The 26,814-nt window shown below is 41.0% G+C and overlaps 1 protein-coding gene across 3 annotated transcripts; it reads right to left on the reverse strand.

The window, feature by feature from the left end:
• Positions 1-3,570: 3,570 nt before the first annotated feature.
• FAM221A (family with sequence similarity 221 member A) lies at positions 3,571-26,138 on the reverse strand. 3 transcript variants are annotated; one of them, XM_036327879.1, is made up of 7 exons: positions 25,997-26,138; positions 21,735-21,908; positions 18,299-18,489; positions 17,351-17,557; positions 15,224-15,328; positions 14,307-14,386; positions 3,571-4,257 (listed from the first exon to the last, which is right to left on the reverse strand). In XM_036327879.1, exons 1-7 carry the CDS (start codon positions 26,059-26,061, stop codon positions 4,189-4,191), a joined length of 891 nt encoding a protein of 296 aa, XP_036183772.1. In that variant the 5' UTR covers positions 26,062-26,138; the 3' UTR covers positions 3,571-4,188. The 3 variants fall into 3 exon arrangements, with proteins under 3 accessions (XP_036183772.1, XP_036183771.1, XP_036183773.1); XM_036327878.1 differs by having other exon boundaries at positions 14,307-14,389; XM_036327880.1 differs by lacking the exon at positions 3,571-4,257 and having other exon boundaries at positions 14,307-14,389; positions 15,160-15,328.
• Between the last annotated feature and the right edge of the window lie 676 nt (positions 26,139-26,814).

The following is a 26,814-nucleotide window of genomic DNA, read 5'->3' on the forward strand; positions in this document are numbered from 1 at the left end:
ATATACTCAGTGGTTCTCAACCTTCCTAATGCCGCAACCCTTCAATACAGTTCCTCGTGTTGTGGTGACCTCCCAACCATAAAATTATTTTCATTGCTACTTCATAACTGTAATGTTGCTACTGTTATGAATCGTAATGTAAATATCTGATATGCAGGATGTATTTTCAGGGGGCGAGACCCACATCGTCCCCATAACCAAGATGATAGTCATTTCATTTACCCCAAAATGTTTCCTCTCCTATTTGGCTCTCCTATCTACCCCAAGCGGCAGACATGAGTTTGCATCTTCTACAATTCTATATTCATGAAATCATACAGTACATATGTTTTCTCTGGTTTCTTTCATTCAGCATAATTTTCTTGAGAGTCATCTATTTTGTCATCTGTATGAGTAGTTTGTTTCTACTCATTGCTAAGTACTATTCCATTGAATGATTATAATACAATTTATCTACTTTTAAGACATTTGGATTGTTTCTAGTTTGGGATTGTTTCAAATAAAGTTGCTATGGACGATCAGGTGCAAATATTTGTATGGGCAAATGTTTCCATTTCTGTTGGGTTGATAAATAGGAGAAAAGTAGGGTCGTATAGTTGAGTGTGTTTAACTTCTTAGGAAACTGCTAGGCTGTTTTACAAAGTAGTTTTACTATTTTATATCCCCACCAACAGTGTTCAAGAGTTGTAATTGCTCTATACCTCACTATTTTTTATGACCAATATTTTTAAGTTTGGACATTTTATGTATAGTGGTATCTTTTTGTGCTTTTAATTGGATTTCTCTATTGACTAAAAATATTGAGTATCTTTTATTTTCTATCTATATAGCTTCTTAGGTAAAGTGTCTGTTCAAAATTTTTCCTATTTTTTTGTTTGTTTGTTTGTTTTCTTGTTGAGTTTTGCAGTTCTTTATATACTGTGGATATAACTTTCAGATTTGCAAAGATTTTCTCCCAGTTTGTGACTCTTCATTCTCTAAAAGCGGGTATTTCAAAGAGCCTTTGATGAAGTACAATTTATCATTTTTGTCTTTTATGGATCATGCTTTTGTCTTATGTCTAAGAAGACTCTGGCTAACCCAGAATACGAAGTTTCTCCTATATTTTCTAGAAGTTTTACATGGTTAGGTTTTACATTTAGACTTAAAATCTTTTTTGACTTGACTTTTATGTAAGACGCAAAGCATTATTTCTTTACATATGAATATCCATGTCATTCTCTCTGAGAAAGCCTTATATTCCACCCCTTGATCCAACACCCTCGAGATCTACCCCTAGACATATTTCCTGCCAATACATTTTTAACCAGGATCTGCAATTCATTCACATTGTAACCTATCCTATAGCAGGCATGGGGAACCTTTTTTTTCTGCCAATGGCCATTTGTATATTTATCACATCATTTATGGGCCATACAAAATTATCACCTTAAAAAGTAGCCTGCTACATTTGGTCAAACATTTAATTAACTCACCCCTGCCTTGGCACAGCCAGACCAAATGATTTCTCAGGTCTCATACAGCCTGGGAGCTGGACATTCCCTCCCGGTCCTATAGGAAGGACTGAATTTCCCCACCTAAGGTATGCTGAGACCTGATCCTAGTTATCAGTTTGAACTCAATGAGAAGTGGCAGGGGTGGCTATGGAGGAAGACAAGTGTCACCTTACAATGCAAGTGCCTTAAAGTCTTTGCAGGCTCTCCAGGCAAGCACAGGCTGCTCTCCTCTAGCAAAAGAGGAGAAGCTGCTTCTGCCAATTCAAAAGTTCAAGAAAACCCAAGGGTTCAAGATCAGGCTCACCAACACCAATGTCCCCATCCCGTGATTCCGGGTGGCAGTCTTATCCTGGCAGCATGCGGCCTTGGCTGGAGGGATGATTGAGGCCGTGCATCGTTTCCTTCGCAGCCTTGGCACTTTACTACTAACTGTGGGCCAGTTGTCAGTGCAGATCGTCTGCACCTGCAGGAGATGAGACAGACTTTCCGTAAAGCAGTGGTTCTCAACCTTGGCGGTACATTAGAATCACCTGGGAATCTTTTTAAAATCCTGATTTCTGGGCTTCATCCTCCAGAAATTCTGTTTGTTTGTTACTAATGTTGTGGCCCCACCCCATAACAAAGAAACAGAATTTCTGGAGGATGAGGCCCAGAAATCAGGATTTTAAAAAGATTCCCAGGTGATTCTAATGTGCCGCCAAGGTTGAGAACCACTGCCGTGAAGGGTGCCATTGAGGCACTCTGGCATTGACGGCAGGCCTTGAGGTAAGCGGCCAACATGAACCTATGTCATTTTCCTTCTTCAGGGTTTCTAAAGCACTCAGCTCACAAACATCTCCATCTTTATAATGTCCACCAGTCCTATCCCACTGTAATGCCACAGCTACTGTATAGCCTAACATGTTACCTTCCACCCGCACTTCACCCAAATCCACTATGGTAACTGTGATGCTTCGTGCCAGGCATTATCAGTGTCCCACTTACCAACACCTGTGGGGTCTTTATTGTCATCTGTCCAGTGGAGGATCCGGTCACAGAACCCCATCCTTAAGTTTTGTTAAGTCTGTTCCTGGTACCCCTCTTAGCCTGGTTTAACCCCACTGCCCCAACCAAATGCAAAGCCTAAGACAAATGTTAATACATACAGGTAATTTATTTGGAAAGTGATCTTAGAGAACCTGTTTGTACACATATTCCCAAGAAAAAGCCCCAAGTCTGAAAGGAGGGCAGCGAAAGACCAAAGAAAGAGGCAGGCAACTGGATTCTGGCAATCAGCAGAGTTTATTCAGGGAAACTTACATACCAGGCATGTCTTGGTGTGGGCGGCTGCAAAAGGAAGTGGATATCCTCCAGGCACCAAAGAATTATACAGAAAAGGGCGAGATGGAGGGGGTACGGGTATGTCATAGGTCCCAGGTGCGGGAAATATGCCGTACATACTTGCCAGGTCAGGACAATGGCCTGTTCCAGGAACCAGCACAACATGGGACACAGCAGAGGCTCTGGTTTACGTCAGAAGGAAAGTACCAATTATGATCAGACAATCTCTGAGAGGGCTTGCGGGAAGCACCCTGTTCTGACCCAGGTCCATCTTGTGGGTCACATCATGGAATAGCCTCCCCTCCACAGAACCAAGGGAGGAATCAGGGAGTGGAAAGGGGGGAAAGAGAAAGCTAAAATAAGGATACACCCAAATAGTGGGTGGCTGGGGAAGCTTATGAAAGGCTTCTCAGAATTGCCTTCCCAGCAGACAGGCAGACAAGGGAGTGTTCATCCATTGGCTTCCCCCTGGGGGTTACTCAAGGGTGGTCCCAACGTCATTAACTCCCCCGTATCTTTTACACACGTATGATGCAAAGGGTTCCAGTGCGTATCCCAAGCTAGTGTCAAAGGATCCCTGGAGATCATGACATGGTCCCAATACAGAAGCCTGCTTGGTTGGAAGTGTTTCACAGCAGTACTGAGGAGGAGGTAGGGCTAAGAGATTTGAAGTGGACATAAGGGGTGTCAATACAGTTACATGTAAGGCATAGTTAACAAAACAACTTAAAAATCAGGAGAAACTGCTAGAAAATGATTATATAATTTTGAAATAGCTTTTTATTAAAAACGTAAATCAACATTACAAAGTTCCAAAAAACAAAAAAATGATCATTTTAACTTACTATTTTGAAACAGTGGCCCTATATATTTGTTCAAAATCCCCAATAACAACAATGTGCGAGAGAAACATTGATCAGCTGCCTCCTGTGTGCACCCCGACCAGGGATCCAAATGCAGCCTGGGCATGTGCCCTGACTGGGAATGGAACTGGTGACGTTTCGGTCCACAGGATGACGCTCAACCAACTGAGCCACACCAGCCAACGCCAGCTTTAATGTTTAGATACATAGTTTGAAAAAGTTAAATTATGATAGACTAAAGATATTTACTATTCTTTTGACTAATAGGAAAATAGCCTCATTTGTTAGGAGAGATAAAAAAGTATAGATAAAATAGTAAATCATAAAATTTGATAAAAGTAATATACCAGGTAAGGTAATTTCACTTATTTAAATCAAGAAAACATCCAAAAAGGCCTTTTATATACTAACAGAAGTAAACAATTTGAGAGACAATAAACTATATTATATTTAAATAAACACCAAAAAAAGATACATTTGGATGATGGTTTTAATTTCCCCAATAATCTTCACGAAGGTTTTGTTTTTGATGGCACTGGTGCTTTTCCTTTATGCTTAGCAGCCTTTTCCATTTTTATCTGTAAATGTAAAATATTTGTTGATAGAATAATTTTTAAAACATTCTAAAGAAAGAAAAGGTTGCACATACTTCACTTGGATTCATGTTTTATTTGCCACAGCCACTTCACACAGTTACATAGCAATTATTAATGAATACCAATGCCAAAATCTGAGAGTTGAAGGGACCTAATTGCATTTTAAAAATATGGTCTGAATTCAACTTTACAGAAGCATTTTCATAAAAAAGAATGTATAATGAGTACTTCTTTGGAGAAAATGAATAAATGTAATTTTAAAGGCCATTCAATATTATTTTCTAAAAGCTGAAATACCTAACCTTCCATCAGCCTAAACACATTCACTTACAGGGTTATAGAACACACCTAAGCCAGCTGGGTTATTTCTGGAATGCGGACTGCTGTAAGGGTGGTTTCCTATCATTCTCGTTTCTACATTTGCACAGTTCCCTTTCTAAAGGTTGTCCTTCTCCACGGAAACTGCAGCAAAGAAGCTTGCATACCCTAAGCAACAGCCTTCCAACCTTTTAGAAACATGTAACCCTTCCCACGGGGGAAACAACAACAGAGAACACAAAACCCACCTGCCTCTTAATGCCGCTCACACACACCAATTCCCAGAGGCAGCACCACTGCCTTACTCCGGGCAAGAGAAGGCTGAGAAAATTTGGGGCATGGCAGCTGCAGGCAGGGCCTCCTACCCTCAAAGGCAGTGGTCGGCAAACTGCGGCCCCTTGAGTGTGGCTCTTCCACAAAATACCACGTGCGGGCGCGCGCGGACAGTGCGATTGAAACTTCGTGGCCACACTCAAGGGGCCAATGGACCACATGTGGCTCGTGAGCCGCAGTTTGCCGACCACTGCAGCGGTTCTCAACCTGTGGGTCGCGACCCCTTTGGCGGTCGAACGACCCTTTCACAGGGGTTGCCTAAGACCATCCTGCATATCAGATATTTACATTGCTATTCAAAGCAGTAGCAACATTACAGTTATGAAGTAGCAACGAAAATAATTTTATGGCTGGGTCACAACATGAGGAACTGTATTTAAAGGGCCAGAAGGTTGAGAACCACTGCTAAGGTGACATGAATATAATATCAGGAAACCAGTCTTCCCAATCTCATCAAATTATAAGTGATAACTTCCTAATAATAAAATTGAATGAATCTCATCTCTGTCTCCTCCCCATTGTTCCTGCTCGCTCCTGTTTAAGTTGGTTGGGCACCTCATTCAGAGACCATGCACTCAGATCACTCTTGCACACTGTCAGTCAGCAGGTCAGCTGAAGGCCCCAAAGGAACACCCTATTCTAAGGCAAAGATGGTTGGTTTTGGAGTCAGAGGGAAGAGTACTCAAACCCCACCTCTGTCGTTTATTAACTATTTGAGGCAAGTTATTTAACCAATAGTTTTCTCATTTGTGAAAAAAAGGTCATAGTAATAGGTACATCTCAGGGTTGTTCTAAAGGTGTAAGTAAGATCGTATGTATAAAGAGCAACATACTTAATAAGCACTCAACCAATACTGGTCTCCTTTCCTCTCTCATTTAGGCCGTTAGATTTACAGCAACATTAAAAATTAGGAAAGATGCTAAAAAAACAAAAGTTAAGGAAGTGTTTGCTCATTGAAATACAGACACACCTCGTTTTATTGTGCTTATCTTTATTGCACTTCACAGATGTTGCTTTTTTTTTTAACAAAATGAAGGCAAGACCTCCACCAGCAAAAAGATTACTGCTCACTTTATTGCGATACTCAGTTTATTGTGGAGGGCTGGAAAACCAAGCCCACAATAGCTCCCTCCCAGCTAGGTCTGTACAAGCACAGCATTACTTTGTAAGTGCTCTGAACCCATCAGATTCCGTTTCCTAATCTCCCCTTTTCCCTCAATGATGCATGTCTTGGTTTTTTGGAATAACAGAAAAGTACTAACAATGAGTACAGCACATGTCAGCTCAGAAGTTGTTTAAGTCTGAGCTTCTCCGTTTTTACATTCTATTAATCAGACAGGCTGGAGAGTTTATAAGCTGTATCTCATAAATCCATAAATCACACAAGGCAGAGAATTATAAACTACATCTCATAAATCCATAAATTCTAGGTCTAGATATAACAAGCAGTCTGGATGGTTATAATAAGCATCCAGGGTGGGCCAGGTATATCCTCCAAAACATTCATGGATAAGAACTCCCCTCCATTATCTTCCCACAAGCAAATCCCACTGGCATGTTTTCAAGGCAGCCCACACTACCTGGACTTCTGGAGGAGGGAAGGGAGAAGTTCTGGAACCCTGTCCCTCATAAGCCTTTGAGGAAAAACTAAAATTCAGCCGTTAATGTGTGTGTTCCAAGAACAGAGCTTGACTTGATTAAAAATTTATCCCTAACAATGTCACAAAAATCACCTTTCCTTTTGTTATTCTGAACATGTCATCTTCCTCCTGGGTTCCTACTACCCCCTTTTCCCTTAAAGCAGAGCTTTCCCTTAGACCTATCCAGGAAGGTAGCCACTAGCCCCATGTGGCTAGAAATGTGGCTAGTGTGACTGAGGAAGTACAGTTTGATTTATTTAATTTAGACTTACAGAGTCACGGCTACAACACAGATACAGAACATTCCCATCACTGTGGAAACTTCCATTTTCTAGCTCTGCCTTAAATCATACGAGGACTCTCCCCGCTACTTCAAAATTCTTCAGCAGGAAAACAAGCTTATCTCTGTCCCCTACTCACTTCCTCTTCTCTTGGAAGGTAATTTATATAATAGTCTTCTTTTTCTTCATCTTTTTGTCTAAGAGTTGTGGAGGATAGGACAAAAGGTGACAAGAGTGTCTTTTCTTTCATGGCACTTATTACCTAGTTGGAGAAATTAAAAATGCCAACAAGGCAACTATAAAATCATCCTAAAGAAAGCACTTCGGAGAATGTGCCATATGGCTGGATAACACCCCCCAAACCTCATTAGGCCAACATCCTTTCATCCATCCATAAACAAAAAAAACAAAACTCTCAAATATGAACACCGCATGAAACACATCAAATGTGTAATCAGATGACATATAAGAAAGGAATATCAATGATGTTTATTTTTTTCCATAAATGTTTATTGAAAACATATTATGTACAAGTCGCTGTACTTAGTTCTGATGAATAAAAGACTACACTTAGCCCTAAGGAGTTTACAGTGTGGTGGTGAACTGATGAACACTATCAGTACTGAAATCTAGGAACACTTTAATACTGTAGTTGTTGAGCCCTAGAAGATGTTAAAATACATGTATGATTAGTGTTCTGTTTCTTAAAGGCTATTGAATAATTTTAACTTCAGTATGGATATACCTAGAAGTCACTAAGAAGAAGAACTAGAATCCCAGCAACAACACAGCACTGGTAACTCTTACGCAGCCAGCTCTGGGCAGTGAACGTCCACTGGACAGAGAGGCCCTATAGCCTCAGAGGCCAACCCCAGAACACTGCCACCCAGAGACTGACCCACAAACTGACTCTTTGCTAAACACAAAATAAGGCAGTCTGGGAAACAAATGCGGCTTGCTTTAAAATAAGGACTGTGGTTTACAACACAGAGGAACAGGGTATCGCAGGGAAACTCAACACTCTCCTGAATACCTGGCAGGTCTAAGGCGAGCCACACTGAAGAATAGAAGAACCGAAGGACCTTCACTACTGCAATATTTTTTTTTTTCTTTTTTCACCTTTTAACTAAGAAACCAATTTTTTTTTCTTTTTTTTTTTTTTTCTTCTTCTTCTTTTTTTTTTCCTCTTCTTTTTTCCATCACCTGATTTTACCCTTTTAATTACTACCTTCTTATTTTTAACCAGCATTATTACTGCTACCATTTTACCATTTTTTTTTAAAGTGCCATTTTATTTTCTCTTTATTTTATTTTGGGATTAGTGTTCTCCATTCTATTTTCATCGTTATATTATTGGTTGTTCCTAGTTTGCATTCATCTCCAGGGAGCTGTTGCTGGAATTTGTTGGGATTAATGGCTGTTCTATAGGAGTATTCTCCTCATATAAAAAAGTCTCTTCCCCTCTTCCACTTCATTCTCTCTTTTCGCTTTTTTTTTCTTTTCTTTTCTTTTCTCGCTTTTATTTTCCCCCCTCCTTTTTCCCAATTTCATTTTTGCACTCCTTTTTTTGGTCCCTAATTTTCTTTTCTTTTTTCTCTTTTCTCTTTTTCTTTTCCTTCTTCCTTATCCCCTAATTCTCTTAATTCAGGTGGTCACCTTTATTTGGGGTTATTAATATCGTGAATATATTTGTGTATAGTGCCTGGTACGTGGTGCCTTATTGTGTTGTATTTTGTGCCTTTAAAACAACGCAGCAGATCCAAGCAACAGCAACCTCCTGAGCACCACACCCTCTGCTGAGGAACAGCAGCTGTACGTGAAACCTTGCCCCACCAGCCAGAAGAGCCACCACAGCTGTGAACAGCACCCACCAGAGGAGCTGCTGCCAACTGAAGGGCAGCTGCTACCGCAACCGCCCGAAGAGCAACCACAGACCAAGGAGTCACTGCCACCAAGGGAGCAGCCACTGAACGACTCAACGTCTAGATATGTCAGCGAGATCAAACATGGGTAGACAAAGAAACCCCCAAAGGAAGAGAAGGAGGACTCTCCAGAAAAGCAGCTAAGTAATACAGAGGCATGCAACATGACAGAAAAAGAATTCAGAATAAGGGTCCTAGAGTGCATAAACCGGATGGAGGAAAAAATCGACAACCTCTCCAAGAAGCAAGAAGAAACAGATGAAAAAATCGATAACATATGGAAGAAGCTAGAAGAAACAGATGAAAAAATCAACAACTTAAGTAAGACCCAAGAAGAAATGAAGAGTGATATAGCTGCAATGAAAAACTCCATTGAAAGTATCAACAGTAGACTAGGAGAAGCGGAGGACCGAATTAGTGATTTAGAAGACAAGGAAGCAAAACACACCCAAAAGGTACTGCAATTGGAGAAAAAAATGAAAAGACAGGAGGAGAGCCTAAGGGAGCTTTGGGACAACATGAAACGAAACAACATACGAATAATAGGGGTACCAGAACAACAGAAGGATGAACAAGGATTAGAAAACCTATTAGAAGAAATAATATCAGAAAACTGCCCTGAGGTGGGGAAGAAAAAAGTCACACAAGCCCAGAGAGTCCCAAACAAGGTGAACCCAAAAAGACCCACACCAAGACACATCATAATTACCATGGCAAATGTTCAGGACAAAGAGAGAATCTTACAGGCTGCAAGAGAGAGACGGAAAGTTACATACAAGGGATCTCCCATTAGATTGTCAAATGATTTCTCAACAGAAACACATCAGGCCAGAAAAGAATGGACGGAAATTTACAAAGTGATGCAAAGCAAAGGACTGAATCCAAGAATACTCTATCCAGCAAGGCTATCATTCAAAATTGAAGGGGAAATAAGAAGCTTCACAGACAAAAAAAGGCTAAGGGAGTTTATCACCACCAAGCCAGCAATGCAAGGAATGCTAAAGGGACTGGTATAAAAATAAGAAATAAAAAGCTCAGAAAGAAAACAGCCACACAAAAACAGAAATGCCTACAAACAAGTACCTTTCAATAATAACTTTAAACGTAAACGGACTAAATGCTCCAAACAAAAGACATCGAGTGGCTGAATGGATAAAAAAACATGACCCATACATCTGCTGTCTACAAAAAACCCACCTCATTAGAAGGGACTCACACAGACTGAAAGTGAAAGGTTGGAAAAATATCTTTCAGGCAAATGGAAAGGGAAAGAAAGCTGGGGTAGCAATACTTATATCGGACAAAATAGACCTCAAAGTGAAGGCCATAACAAGAGATAAGGAAGGCCACTTCATAATACTAAAGGGATCAATACAACAAGAAGATATAACCCTGGTAAACATATATGCACCCAATGCAGGAGCACCCAAATTCATAAAAAAAACTCCTGGAAGATATCAAAGGAGAGATCGACAACAATACAATCATAGTAGGGGACTTTAATACACCACTGACAGCACTGGGTAAGTCCTTTAGACAAATAATCAGCAAAGATACAGCAATCCTAAATGACTCACTAGATCAGATGGACTTAATAGACATCTTCAGAACACTTCACCCGAAAGCCAGGGAATATACATTCTACTCAAATGCTCATAGGACATATTCAAAAATAGACCATATATTGGGTCACAAGCAAAGTATCCCCAAATTCAAGAAAATTGAAATCATAAAAAGCGTCTTCGCAGACCACGATGGCATAATATTAGAAATAAACTACAATAAAAACAACCCAAAATACTCAAACACCTGGAAGCTGAATAGCATGCTATTAAATATTGATTGGGTTACCAATGAAATCAAAGAAGAAATTCGAAACATCCTGGAAACTAATGACAATGAAAACACAACAATCCAAAACCTATGGGACACAATGAAAGCAGTCCTGAGAGGGAAGTTTATAGCTCTACAGGCCTATCTCAAAAAACAAGAAAAAATGGTAGTAAATCATCTAACTCTACAACTCAAAGAATTAGAAAGAGAGCAACAAGAAAACCCCAGAGTGAGCAGAAGGAATGAGATAATAAAGATCAGAGCAGAAATAAATGACATAGAGACCAAAAAAACAATACAGAAAATCAATGAAACCAAGAGCTGGTTCTTTGAAAGGATAAACAAGATTGACAAACCTCTAGCCAGACTCACCAAGAAGCAAAGAGAGAGGACCCAAATAAACAAAATCAGAAACGATAGAGGCGAAATAACAACAGACCCCACAGAAATACAAATGATTGTTAAAAAATACTATGGACAGCTCTACTCCAACAAACTAGACAACCTGGAGGAAATGGACAAATTCCTAGAAAAATACAACATTCCAAAACTCAATCAGGAAGAATCTAAAAATCTCAACAGGCCAATAACTATGGAAGAAATTGAAGCAGTCATCAAAAAGCTTCCAGCAAACAAAAGCCCAGGACCAGACGGCTTCACAGGAGAGTTTTACCAAACATTCAAGGAAGAACTAAAACCTATCCTCCTCAGACTACTACAAAAAATTCAAGAGGAAGGAACACTTCCAAGCTCATTCTATGAAGCCAGCATCACCCTAATTCCAAAACCAGGTAAAGACAACACAATGAAAGAGAATTACAGGCCAATATCCCTCATGAACATAGATGCCAAAATCCTCAACAAAATCTTAGCAAATCGGATCCAGCAGTACATCAGAAAGATCATACACCATGACCAAGTAGGATTTATCCCAGGGATGCAAGGATGGTACAATATCCGCAAATCAATAAACGTGATACATCACATAAACAAATTGAAAGAAAAAAACCACATGGTCATATCAATTGATGCAGAAAAAGCATTTGACAAAATTCAACACCCATTTTTGATAAAAGCTCTCAGCAAGGTGGGAGTAGAAGGATCATACCTCAACATAATAAAAGCCATATATGACAGGCCCACAGCCAACATCATACTCAATGGACAAAAACTAACACCATTTCCCCTAAGAACAGGAACAAGACAGGGATGCCCCCTCTCACCACTCCTGTTCAACATAGTACTGGAAGTGTTAGCCATTGCAATTCGGCAAGAAGAAGAAATAAAAGGCATCCAAATTGGAAAAGAGGAAGTAAAACTGTCCTTATTTGCAGACGACATGATATTATACATACAAAACCCTAGAGACTCCATCAAAAAGCTACTGGACTTAATACATGAATTTGGCAATGTAGCAGGATACAAAATTAACCCCAAGAAATCCGAGGCATTTCTATACACCAATAGTGAACTTTCAGAAAGAGAGATTATAAAAACAATCCCGTTTACCATCGCACCAAAAAAATTAAGCTACCTAGGAATAAACTTAACTAAAGAGGTAAAAGACCTCTACTCAGAAAACTACAGGACGTTGAAAAAAGATATAGAGGAAGACATAAACAGATGGAAGAACATACCGTGTTCATGGATTGGTAGAATCAACATCATTAAAATGTTCATACTACCCAAAGCAATCTATAAATTCAACGCACTTCCCATTAAAATACCAACGGCATACTTCAGAGATCTAGAACGAACTCTCCAAAAATTCATCTGGAATAAAAAAAGACCCCGAATAGCTGCAGCAATCCTGAAAAAGACCAAAGTAGGTGGGATCTCAATACCAGATATCAAGATGTATTACAAAGCCACTGTTCTCAAAACTGCCTGGTACTGGCACAAGAATAGGCATATAGATCAATGGAATAGAATAGAGAACCCAGAAATCGGCCCGAACCAATATGCTCAATTAATATTTGACAAAGGAGGCAAGAACATACAATGGAGCCAGGATAGTCTCTTCAATAAATGGTGTTGGGAAAATTGGACAGATATATGCAAGAAAATGAAACTAGACCACCAACTTACACCATACACAAAAATAAACTCAAAATGGATAAAGGACTTAAATGTACGACAGGAAACCATAAAAATTCTAGAAGAATCCAAAGGCAACAAAATCTCAGACATATGCCGAAGCAATTTCTTCACTGATACAGCTCCTAGGGCACTTGAAACGAAAGAGAAAATGAACAAATGGGACTACATCAAAATAAAAAGCTTCTGCACAGCAAAAGAAACCATCAACAAAACAACGAGAAAACCCACTGTGTGGGAAAACATATTTGCCAATGTCATATCTGATAAGGGCCTAATCTCCAAAATTTATAGGGAACTCATACAACTTAACAAAAGGAAGATAAACAATCCAATCAAAAAATGGGCAAAGGACCTAAATAGACACCTTTCAAAAGAGGACATTCAAAGCCAAGAAACATATGAAAACATGCTCAAAGTCACTAATCATCCGAGAGATGCAAATCAAAACAACAATGAGGTACCATCTCACACCTGTCAGACTGGCTATCATCAACAAATCAACAAACGACAAGTGCTGGAGAGGATGTGGAGAAAAAGGAACACTTGTGCACTGCTGGTGGGAATGCAGACTGGTGCAGCCACTATGGAAGACAGTATGGAGTTTCCTTAAAAAACTGAAAATGGAACTCCCATTTGACCCTGTGATCCCACTTCTAGGAATATATCCCAAGAAACCAGAAACACCAATCAGAAAGGATATATGCACCCCTATGTTCATAGCAGCACAATTCACCATAGCTAAGATCTGGAAACAGCCTAAGTGCCCATCAGTAGATGAATGGATCAGAAAACTGTGGTACATCTACACGATGGAATACTATGCTGCTCTAAAAAGGAAGGAACTCTTACCATTTGCAACGTCATGGATGGAACTGGAGAGCATTATGCTAAGTGAAATAAGCCAGTCAATGAAGGAAAAATACCACATGATCTCACTCATTCATGGATAATAGAGACCATTATAAACTTTTGAACAATAATAGATACAGAGGCAGAGCTGCCTCAAACAGATTGTCAAACTGCAGCAGGAAGACATGGAAGCAACCAAAGTGTCTATTGATTGGTGAATGGATAAAGAAAATGTGGTACATATAAACAATGGAATATTGCTTAGCCATAAAAAGTGAAATCTTGCCATTTGTAACAACATCGATGGAACTAGAGGGTATTATTCTAAAGGAAATAAGTCAGACAGAGAAAGACAAATACCATATGATTTGACTTATATGTGGAATCTAATAAAGATGAATAAACAAAAAGGAAACAAAAAAACAAAAAAAGAAGAAGAACTACCACATATTATGAATTCAAGACACATATAATTTACAAATCTGCTGATGGTAGATTGTTATTACTGACAATTTTATTTGTATATTTAGTCAATCTTAATGAGCTCCATAAAGTAACCAGTGTATTATCATATTACTCATCAATCCTGTTTCTCTCTGAATTGTTCTAAATAAGCCCCATGGCCTAACACCACCTATAAGTAAAGACTTCATAAATTATTTTTCAGGACAATCCACAATCAATATTTAATTGTTCTATGGTGTCTCTGTTACAAGTAAATGCTTAACGTAAGCAGATTTCTCCACAGACTTACCCTTTCCTGGTATCGTCTTTCAAAGAAAGCCATATCATCATCCTCAGGTCTCCTTAAGGAAGAAACTTGACTACTTGTACCTACTAATAAGAAAATAAACAATTCTAAGTAATATATTTCCATAATTATAAATTTTCCTGAAATAAAAACAGGGACAACTTTCCTCCAACTGATGATTTTTTTATTTTTCAAACCAGAAATGGCCTAAATGGAGAATTGCTCCTACTACTTAATTCCTTTTTAGAAAACAGAGCATCATAACACAAAAGTAACTTTCACTGACAAACATTCTGCAAATATTCAATGGGTTCATATTAAATAGCACAATATTAGCTATTTCATATAAGAGCACTAGTGTATGTGCTGAAAGAAACTTTTAATTGCCTCCGAAGGAAAATCTGGTTTTCTTTATAGGTACACCAAGAGCCCAGTTCCATGTAAAAGTTCACCTTCATTTCAGGTGAATGTCTTGGTTGGATCCCTTCACATCCAAAATAGAGTATCAATCTGAACACCTGTTCTCGTTTTTAAAACACATGAATGTACCCTCAACCAGCAACACAAGAATCATGTAATTCCCGATAATCACCACAGAGTATAACCACACTCTGTCAACCTAAAGGATCAAGGCAATTGGTCCATCAGAGGGCTCTCTTACTCAGACATCAAAGCAATAATTTACCGGAATAAGGTTTTAAAACTTCAAATTATTGTATTATCAGAATCCTCCTAATTCTCAGATTTAGCAATTTTCCTCAATAAAAAATAAAGTTTCTTGCTTTTTCTCACTGCCTGGCTATTATAAAATAAAATGATAATCAAATTGTGGATACTGGGGGCAAAGAGAGCTTACCAATGATTCTATCTGAATTCTTATTTTCTACATCCAAACATATTTCTCAATTTAATTTCATTACCATCTGTTAGTGTTTCTGGAGAAGTAGATGATGCTTGAAATGCCTTTAGAAATGGATGGTCCATGGCCGTACCTGGAGAGTCTAAAAATTCAGCTGAAGGTGCACCTGATAACAAAGTACATGAAAAATGAAAACTAAACCTCTATTTGTTATGATTCAAAGAAGTTATTTCAAATGTAAAATAAATTAGAACCTATCAGAATCATTAGAAAAATCCAGTCTGGCTTGGCTGGCATGGCTCAGTGGTTGAATAGCAACCTATGAACCAGGAGGTCACGGTTCGATTCCCAGTCAGGGCACATGCCCAGGTTGCAGGTTCAATCCCCAGTTTGGGGCGTGCAGGAGGCAGCTGATCAATGATTCTCCCTCATCATTGTTGTTTCTATCTCTCTCTCCCTCTCCCTTCCTCTCTGAAATCAATAAAAATATATATATTTTTTAAATCTATTCTATAAAAAGGAAATTTTTGTTTTAGATTTTTACCATCCATATAAAGTAAGGGAAGAAGGGTAAAAGTATTTTTTTATTTCTCAGAGACCTTTTCACAGAAAAAAAATATAGATATGCACAAATGTGACTGAATGTCAGCAAAGAGTGCAAAATGTTAACATAGTTATAAAACACTATCAAAAGCAAGATTTGCAATTTAAAAAACTCTAGTTTAAGAGGAAAGAATAAGTATATTTTTACTCTATCCCTCACTCAAAAAACAACTACAAACAGTATTAAAAAAAAAAAATAAACCTTCTTCAATTAAATGAGGAAACATCACAACCCAAAACCGCAACCTACAGAGACCAACTGCTAAATAATTGACTTTTGAGGAAGGAAGTGCAGAGAGAATGTATGCATAAGTGCTCTACCTTCTTCACAAACCTCACCTTCCCCACACCCCTATCTCCATCCTGCGGTAGAGGGACAGAAAATACACTTTCAGTCCTATTTGGTTTTACAAGTTAGTCTGTCCTTATAACGAAGCAGTCTTTCAGATTCCTGCCCCTCCTTCCACACTCCTCTATCCTGTGGCTGGTGGGAGTGTAGGAAGGGGTGCTCAGATCCAGCCAGGCCCTTGTGCCTTCCTCTGGTTGCTGCGTGCACTACACAGACTTCAACCGGCGAGGCTGACCTAAGTAGCAATTCAGTCTTTCAGCTTGGTAGGGCCTGGTAGCCTCATTCTTACTCTCACTAGGAGTGCAGGCCCCTCGATGCCTGCCACTTCCTCTACTGAATCCCCGAGAGCTCAGGGGACCCACCTCTAGCTCCGCTCTGGGGCAACCCTTGCCCCTTGCTATAACAGAGACCGTGGCAGGATTAAATGAGGTAACAGATGTAAAGAGGTTGGAACAACCCCTGGTCATCATCAACCTCATTATAATTGATTATTTTTTGCCGGTGGTAACTGTGTATTCTATAATCATTGCATGTACCTAATAGAATCAGGTATCCATAAATATTGAAAAAGGACTCATTTATGAAATTTAACAAGCTACTTGTAAAACTAATTACAAGAGAAGCACAAATGTATCAGGGCAATCTTGAAAAAATAAAGAAACAAATGGAAGGAATTTACCATACCAAATATCAAAACATAATATGAAGAATAACAATTAGTCCTGAGCGGTGTGGCTTGGTTGGAGCGTCATCTCATATACCAAAAGGTTGCGGGTTCTGTACATACACATACATGCCTGTGAGCATGCATTATTATATCTGTGATTACACGCCTATACATGCATGTGCATATTCACACATAGACATAAGCCTATGTTTCCAAAATGAGATGGCTATAATGGTAAAAATTGCATACAATAAAATAATAAACTGTATCATATCAAATAAAGGAAATATTATTTATTATTCAGCTATTACAAACAATGTGGTTATGGGTTGGGATTTGGGTACAAATATTGGGGAAAAGAATGATCTTTTCTCTTATGCTTTTTAAATTTTCTGTAATAACCATCTATTGTGTAGTGGCAATTAAACATTTTTAAAAAAATAAAAATAAGAGAATGTTTTCTGGGGGGAAAAAAACATGAAGGATATAAAGTGCTAAACAAACGTAAGGCTTCACTATTGTCCACACATAAAAACAATATAACAAGCTCACACTTATGCATCACTTACCAATTCCACTGTCATCTAACCGCATGTAGCCTTCTGCTAGTGAGCTGAAGCCGGTTAATCCTCCCATCGCCGCGTAAGGAGCATCCCGTCCCACTGGTTTTCCTTGAGCCAGTCTCTCTTGCTTAGTTTCCACTACTGTGTCATGGGCATACGCAGGCTGACCACAAGCACAAGTGAAGCAACTATGGAATCCTGAACACTTGGAACCTGAATCAAGGTGTAAAGGGAGTTAAGTTCTTAAATGTAGGGACTGAGCTGCCTGCTCCAAAAATGCTCAGCTTGGCCTAAGCACCTGAATCTGGATTCCTCATGTGCTGTCCTCTAACCCTGGTAACTACTATCTCCAGACCTGGAACTCCCTCCCAGCCACTGCTCTTACTTCTAAAAGATTCTAAAGCAGTCATGGATACTAGCTGGGGGAAAAATAGGGAAAACCAATGAGGACTAAAAGAAATTGGGCTGAACACTGGAGAGCCAGGAAATGCAGGCCCTTTCCTCAAATACTGAGTTAAAAGCAGGTGTGGTGGGGACAACCAGTGGCCAGGTCCAGGTGAAGAGACAATGTGAAAGCCTCTCTATGGGTCAACTCCCAAAGAAAGCCATATTGGAAGGCCAACACATAGACAAAGAAAGGATGCAACAGAATCCTGTTAAACATAAAAAGGAAAGAAGACCCTGGACGGATGGCTCGGATAGCTGAGCATCGTCCCATACACCAAAAAGGTTGTGGGTCCGATTCCCAATCAGGACATGTACCCAGGTTTCAGGTTCGATCCTCAGTCAGGGTGTGTGCGAGAGGCAATTTTAAAATAAAATAAAATAAAATTTTAGAGTAGCTACCCATCAAAATGTTTTAGTTGTTTCATACTGACAATAAAACTGGCACAAAGACACATTAAATATTCAATAAAAACATTCTGTTGGTGTATTTGTAATAATGTCACTCACAGGCATTGCACATAAAGCCAGGCGTGGCACTGTGCTGATCAGCAAAGTGTTTGCACCTGCAGCGAATGGGCTGCGTGCCATTCAAAGGCACATAAAGGTAAGCCCTGCACTGGCAGCCGGTCACTCGGCAAGGCAAGCTAATGGGGCGCTGCTGTGGAACCGTTTCAAAGTCAGTTTTATGCTGTTTGTACCTAAAAAAATGGGGGAGGATAAAAACACAGTGCAGGTAATGTCAGAAATCACTATTTCTATTCTGTTAAATGCAAATGATTCTTTTTCATTTTATTTTCGTTTCATCATTCTTTTTGGTAAGGTGAAAATAAAATCCCCTACTTGCAGTATTTCTGGAAGCTATATTACTTTGATCAGAGAAACCTTCATTCTTAGATTTTTATTTTTAGTAATCACAGCAATATACAAGAAATATTATAAATATTATTAGAGGCCCGATGCACTAAGATTCGTGCAAGAATGGGCCTTCCTTTCCCTGGCTGCCAGCACTGCCTTCGCTCCGGCCACAGTGGCCTTTCTGCCTTCCCACGCTGTTCAGAGGCCCAGAGCAGCTGGGGCGGCTTGGTGCCTGTGTATGCAAACTTACCCGCCATCTTTGTTGGGTTAATTTGCATACTCGCTCCTGATTGGCTGGTGGGTGTCACGAAGGTATGGTCAATTTGCATCTTTCTCTTTTATTAGTGTAGATGTGATTCCCTTAAAGTACATACCACTACAGATTTTTTTAAATGAAAGCACAACCTAAGAGTATGGGAGGCCACGCATACTCTTATAAATAAATTCTTTATAAAAATCCTTTTTATTAAAGTGCATTACTTCAATTTATTTTTATAGGTTAAAATACTAAGTAATTTTCTTAAATAGACTATGCCCTTCCTTCTCATAAGGTGGTATTCAGTAAAATGATATTAAATTTATTATTCTCAATATTAATCTAGGTAATAGAAATTAAAAGAACAAGATGCCATTTTTCACTTAGCAAAGAGAGCCAAAGCTTTTTTTAAACTACACATAATTTACAATGCTGCTAAGAGTGTTACAAAAGAAACAGTCCACCATAGCCGGTTTGGCTCAGTAGACAGAGTGTTGGCCTGCGGACCAAAAGGTCCCAGGTTCAATTCTGGTCAAGGGCACATACCTCGGTTGCAGGCTCCTCCCTGGCCTGGGCCCTGGTCAGAGTGCAGTGGAGGAAGCAACCAATCAATGTGTTTCTCTCACATCGATGTTTCTCTCAGTCTTTCCCTCTCTCTTCCACTCTCTCTAAAAATCAATGGAAAAATATCCTTGAGTGAGGATTAAAAACAAACAAAAAAGGAACCAATCCCATTTGATGTTTTAAGAAACTTAAATAGATCCATCCTTTAACCCAGAGAGTTCATTTTTTAAAATATACCCTAAGAATATAATTCCACGTATAGAGTGTGTGCATAAATATAGTACTAGCAACAGTACTTACAATAGCAAATATATACATCTACACCCATACATACATAACCATACACATACACACACACACACACACACACACACACCACTAATAACAAAGGCATGATTAAGTAAATTACAAAACAATAGTTATCAAATTTCTTACTAGTGAAACTCTTTCTTCAAATAAAATCTTTTACAGAACCATAATATATAAAATAGATAAAAGCAGAATTGGTTAAAGCAAGGGATAGAGCCAGAATTAGCGTCTGCCCTTCCCCTAACCTACCCTTCCACCCGGTCCACCCCTGAGACACCCACACCTCTGGGGAACACATAGTGAACCAGCTCAAACAGCCAGTAGGTATTAAAAATCTTGCTTGTGATTACCACATAATGTGAAAACATATTTCTGTGATTCTGTCATGAAAAACTGGTTCAATATTTATACTCACACATAATTAATTAAATAAACTAGGTAAATGAATTATATGAATATAATAAAATATATTAACAGCAGCTGGTTTTAAGTGGTGAGTCTTCTTTCTACTGTTCTATATAATCCTCTACATTTTCCGTAATAAACATGTTTCACTTTTATTATGGGGGGGGGGGGGCGGGGGGCTTATGTAGACAGAGATCTGAGTTCTGGTACTTAAGAACTTTTCCATCAAAGTTGAGTTGGGTGCCCTACCCGCATGGCTCAGTGGTTGAACATCAACCTATGTACCAGGAGGTCATGGTTTGATTTCCGGTCAGGGCACATGCCTGGGTTGTGGGAACCATCCCCAGTAGGGGCTGTGTAGGAGGCAGCCAATCAACAATTCTCTCCCATCATTGATGTTTCTCTCTCTCTCTCTCTCTCTCTCTCTCTCTCTCTCTCTCTCTCTCTCTGAAATCATTAAAAATATGTATTTTTTTTAAAGTTGAATTGGGTCCATTTTGAAGGTTAATGTCATGCTGCATAGGTAAGAGACAGGCAGTAAATCTGTATAAGACTAAAAATTAAAACTAACACAAATGTATCCATTCTGAAAGAGATCAATGTAACTCACCTTTTCCTTTCCTCCACAGCATTTTCAGTGGGAGTTGCTAACTAAATTTCAAATCAATCTATATACAACATTACTCATCCTAGCAACTGCCTAACAACCTCTGGCAAACTGCGAGTCTGTAAATAGCAACTACACAGAGTGTCTCCTGAAAGAGGCCCAGACGCTATCAGAACAGGGCGGTCCTCCTTCCACCGCTGCTTGGGAACAGAAAGTTCGAGTTGTTACCTAAAAGCACATCAGGGTTCAGTGACTTGTCTCCGTGAAGCAGCTTGGTCCTTTTGAGCTTCACAACTGTGACCTGGGACAGTAGAAAAATGTAAAGGAAAACACGACAAACAGCCAAATGCACACCGCAGGTACAGGCAACACGCCTCAAGGCGCGGGCCCTCAGGTATTTCCTTTGCTCCGTGCGCGTTGCTTGGAAACGGACCAAGCATAATAAAAAGCTGTGAGCTCAGTATTTCTGTTTGTTTAAAGAAAGGTAGGAACAAAACAGTGTTTCTTAAAGTATACAGTGAGATTAGAAAATTGGAAGAGAACTGTTTCTTTGTGTAGATTGAGAAGCTGGTCCATGTGGGTCAACTCCAGCGGTTCTGCAGTCTGAGGACTCGTCCTCAGCCACCTTGTCCAGAGGTGGGAGAGGCAGCGGTGCTCCCCAGCCTAAGTGAGAGGCCCCTGACAAAGCCATGGGGGCATCAATACCGCTTTCACCAAAGGCAAGAGAAGAGATACTTAAGGTAATGGACTGTACTGACTTCTAATAGGATAAAATAGAATTTTTAAATCACATTTAAAAGAAATTTAGATAATTTCTAGTGTATAACACAAAGGCCTATTTAAATGTTTCTCCATTATCACATGTAATGTTACTTATAGAAGGAAGATATGCTCTGCTAGTTTTATATTTTCTAATCACCAGAGAACTTAGCGATAAAATATCTTACCTGTGTGTACAAAAACACAGTGTCTCTGGGCCCACAAGTTTACAATCCATTCCAGTTGGGGATCGCCAGCTCACGAACAATCTATTCTGTAAGCGCATAGGTAAAACTCTTCTTTTGTATTCTTCATACTCTTCAGGAGTAAAAAGTTTCCCTCCATCATCCTCACCCACAATTCTACAACAACAAAATAGTTCTCTTCAGCCTTGATTATTTATTTTCCAGGTTATAAATACTATACTCTAAAATTAAACTAGCCCTGACCGGTTTTGCCCAGTGGTTAGAGGGTTCACCCTGGAACTGAAGGGTCCAGGGTTCGATTCCAGTCAAGGGTGCGTACCTGGGTTGCAGGCCCCATCCCTGGGGTGAGTGTAGGAGGCAACCAATAGATGTGTCTCCCTCACATCGATGTTTCTCTCTGTCTCTGTCTCTACCCTTCTCTTCCACTCTCTCTAAAAACCAATATATTGCCGAAACCGGTTTGGCTCAGTGGATAGAGCATCGGCCTGCGGACTGAAAGGTCCCAGGTTCGATTCCGGTCAAGGGCATGTACCTGGGTTGCGGGCACATCCCCAGTAGGAGATGTGCAGGAGGCGGCTGATCGATGTTTCTCTCCCATCGATGTTTCTAACTCTCTATCTCTCTCCCTTCCTCTCTGTAAAAAATCAATAAAATATATTTTTTTAAAAAAACAAGACAGAACTTAGAAGACAGAACTTAGAAGACAGAACCTACACAGAACCTAGAGACAGAAGAACTTCGCTGGAGAGAACATGGCAAAAGATCCTGGACAGAAACTGGCAACAGAACCTAGAGACAGAACCTAGCGAGAGAACCTGGCTGAAGAACCTAGAGACAGAACCTGGCTACAGAACCTGGATAGAACATGGCAAGAGAACCTGACTAGAACCTGGTGACTGAACCTGGCTGGAGAACCTGGACAGAACCTGGCTGGAGAACCTAGTGAGGGAACATGGCTACAGAACCTGGCTGGAGAACCTAGCAAGAGAACATGGACACAGAACCTGGCTGGAGAACCTGGAGAACCTAGCCAGAATCTGGCTGAAGAACCTGGCTACAGAATCTGGTGACCGAACCTGGCTGGGGAACCTGGCTGGAGAACCTAGCAAGAGAACATGGACACAGAACCTGGCTGGAGAACCTGGAGAACCTAGCCAGAATCTGGCTGAAGAACCTGGCTACAGAATCTGGTGACCAAACCTGGCTGGGGAACCTGGGGAACCTGGCTGGAGAACCTAGCAAGAGAACATGGACACTGAACCTGGCTGGAGATCCTAACCAGAACTTCGCTGGAGATCCAGACCAGAACTTGGCTGGAGATCCTGGCTAGAGATCCTGGCTAGGCTGCTGATCAACTGAACGCTGGCTCCGTGTCATTCCTTCTTCGCCGACTCCGTCCACACCTTTGGGGACCCCTGGACCTGCTGGGGTTGGACCCCGGCAGTATTCCATTGTGTAGATGTACCACAGTTTTCTAGTCCATTCATCTGCTGATGGGCACTTAGGCTGTTTCCAGATCTTCGCTATGGTAAATTGTGCTGCTGTGAACATAGGGATGCATATATCCTTTCTGGTTGGTGTTTCTGGTTTCTTGGGATGTCTTTGCATCTTGCAATGTTCTTCTTCCTTGGAACTTTAGTCATGGAAGATTTTCAAATCATGCTTATTTTCAAATTTATCACTGTTCTGAGTTGAAATATTAGAAACAAGCAGGTCAAGGTACATAGATGTTAATAAGTTCTTGCTCAGGTTTAGCACCAAATAGATGACTGGCAGTAATTAGCTATAGTTCGATAATTCTGAGATATAAAATGTGCCTTAAAGGATTAGTTGAAGCTTGACATGGAAGGACTTCTTAAAATAACATGAAGTGTAGGGCCTGAGAGAAGACTTTCCTTTTTAATTAAAGCAAAAACCTGAAACTAAGATGTCCATATGCCCTTCAGAAGCCTTTTTGAAGTATTTTAGCTTGTTGGTAATAATTTGATTTGGACAATGTTAACTACTAAAAAAAATAAAATAAAATATAAAAAATATCTTCAGGTGAGGATTAACAAAAAAATAATAATTAACTAATTAAACTATACTTGTACAGTCAAAGGAAATGATACGGCACTGATTTTTTACTTTAGGTTTATGTCAATCGCAAAATTACACACAATGGTGATAAAGCTTTTGCTTCCCATATAAGAAAAGGTTCTAAATAAGAAAGTCAATGAATTCATGACATCTGACTTTCCTTATGGGAGCTTACTGCCAGAGAACTGCCATATATTCATCTCAATTTCTCCTTTGATTCTAAAGCAACCATGCTCATTCTTCTCATTAAAAGCTGGAGCCTAAACAACTAAAAATTCTAACACACCCCCCCCCCAAAAAAAGAAAAGTACCAAAAAAAATTCAGTGAAGAAGACAACATGACTAATGTCCACATCTGAGCCCAAACCCTGGCCAGGAGTCCATTGGGAGACCACAAACACCTTGGACCTGTATAAGCTCAAAACCAGGTGCATCACTGTCCAATTCCAGAAGACCTCAAAACTGTATGGGAGAAATTAAGTCACCGATATTTCTTAATTTCTTAAGAAACTGAGAGTTGGCCTCTCCAGAGGAAAAGCAACAACAATTAAAAGCATTTCCTCAAAATTGACGAAATTTCCCCTTGACTTTATGCCCCTCTTAAAAGTCATGAAAAATGTTGTTTGCAGAATGCTACATAATTTGTTGTACAATCCATACCCTTCCCCATACTTTCAAGTCTTTAGCTTGAGGAAGATAAATAAAACCAATTCAGAAGCTATGGAACCATCACAACCTCCTTCCTCAAATAATTTAGATACGCAATAGTAAAAAAGACAAAGGGACATTTTATTCTGAGATCATTTTTTGAGCCATTTCACTTTATGTTAGCTACCAAGAAGTATACCAACAGGTACGGAAAAGAACTTAAAGATCAATTCAGTTCTTTGGGGAAAAAAAAAAGAGAGCATTTATATCTTAACTTCTAACCCAGGGCAGCTCAAGCTTTATTTGTATTACACAATCCTCAAGGGACTCCGTCAAATGCAGATTCAGATTCATGGTCCAGAGTGGACCTGGAGTCTGCATTTCCAACAAGCTCCCAGGGGATTCCTACTCGGCTGGCCCACGGTTGTTACACTTTGAATAGCAGGCTCTTAACCTTTACAGGGGGTTGTTCCAGGTAATTTATGTTTCCAAAAAAATAACTTTCCACCAGGCCCTACCATATTCTGGACTACAACGGGAGGCCCACCATCTGCCTATCTAAACATCTAAATACCTAAGTCATCAGTCAACCACAGGGCCCAGCAACTTGGTCCCATGAAAAGACCTGGAGACTTGGCGGCTAGTGGAGCTGGCTCTGCCAGGGCGGGAGGGCTGCCTGGGAGCTGCTCTGGGCATAGGGCTCTGGGCATTACCTGGACCCACCTGAACCCAGAATGAGGTCTGGCCCGTCCATCACGTTCCTCACCCTCATTTTGCTGGCTCAGAATTACCAGGCATTTCTAGGCGGTACCCAACACTGTACCACGAGACAGCCGGAGGGAGTGCGGTCAGATAGGAAACCCGTGCGCCCCAACACCCCTGGATGATTTGGGGCGGCCACCTTCAAGCAGAGCGGCCCCTCTCGCTGTGATTCCGCCGATTCCCGTTTATGCACACACATTCCCCCCACCCTCCAACCCCGCATCCTCCTGCCCGTGACATTCCCACTCACCCAGTTTCCCAACTGCCAAAACCCTGCCTTGGGAGCACAGACTTTGTCAGGGCCCCAGGGGCGGCTGCGTTTCCAGTTTGGGGGGAGGACTGTCTCCAGAACCACCGAAACTCCCCCAGCAGCCGGTGTCCTCCCGAAACCAGCACCCCGGGACAGGGAGCACGTTTGCAAGTTCATGGCTTACCCGCCTGCTACACTAACATGCAAACTTAACGCCTGGTCATTTTCACCGGCCCCGAGTACTCCATGCGTAATTCTTCCATGCCCTTTGGCGGGGGGAAACAACTGGACCTTTGCGTAAATCATCCCTCCTGGAAGGGTCGGAGCGGGGACCTCGTAAGCAGCCTCGGAAGAGACTTATTAGCACAGAACTGCGTGTCGTTGCGATATTTAATTACAGAACGACGCAACTCGAAATCAATGGAAGCCTCCCCAACAGCCCGCCCGGGAACGGATCCCGCACCCAGGCTGGCGAGCGCCTCGCCCCGCGGAGGGCCCGCCTCACCTCCGGTACTCTAGGTAGTCGTCCACGGCCGCCGCGCCGCCCGGAGGCAACGTCAGCCGCTCCATGGCCCGCGGGGAACCGAACGGCTCGGACGCCGCGCGCTCCAACCCAGCTGCGCGCGCGAGAGGACCTCGGAGCAGCCGGAGCCGGCCCCGCCCCCGCCCCCGCCCGGCCGCGCCCCCGCCCGGCCGCCTCCTGATTGGTCCGCCCTGAAGACCGCGGTGACGCCACAGGGCGCGCGCTCCCACCCGGCGGCCCGCGCGGACGCCAGAAACCCGCGGTCCGCAAGCACAGCCCCGCCCCAGCTGGGATGCTAGTCACCGCCCTCCGCCCTCCGCACACCTTGCAGATCTCTTTCCCTCCTCTGGCAGGTCTCCTAGTCAAGTGACATGGACAAGGGAGTGCAATTCCTTGCATATATAATGGACGCACAGAACATTGCTTATTTCTTTGTACCGCGCTCTTCACCAGTGTTGAGAAGGGTCTGGATATGGCTTGCCTGCCCATAATCTCCATGCCTGTTTTCCAAATGGGAATTTAAAAAACAGTGATGGAACCTGGCCAGTGTGGTTCAATGGTTGCGCATTGACCTAGGTACCAGGTGGTCGAGGTCAGAGCACATGCCCAGGTTGCAGGCTCCATGCCCAGTAGGGGGCGTGCAGGAGGCAGCCCATCCATGATTCTCTCTCATCATTGATGTTTCTATCTCTCTATCTCTCCCTTCCTCTCTAAAATCAATAATTTTTTTTTTTTTTTTTTTTTTTTAGAAAAACAGTGATGTAAAAGCAATAGTCCTGGGTGTCTCCTTCCAGCTTGGG

This window comes from Myotis myotis, unplaced genomic scaffold (genome assembly GCF_014108235.1).
Source record: "Myotis myotis isolate mMyoMyo1 unplaced genomic scaffold, mMyoMyo1.p scaffold_m19_p_11, whole genome shotgun sequence".
NCBI classification, from domain to species: Eukaryota; Metazoa; Chordata; class Mammalia; order Chiroptera; family Vespertilionidae; genus Myotis; species Myotis myotis.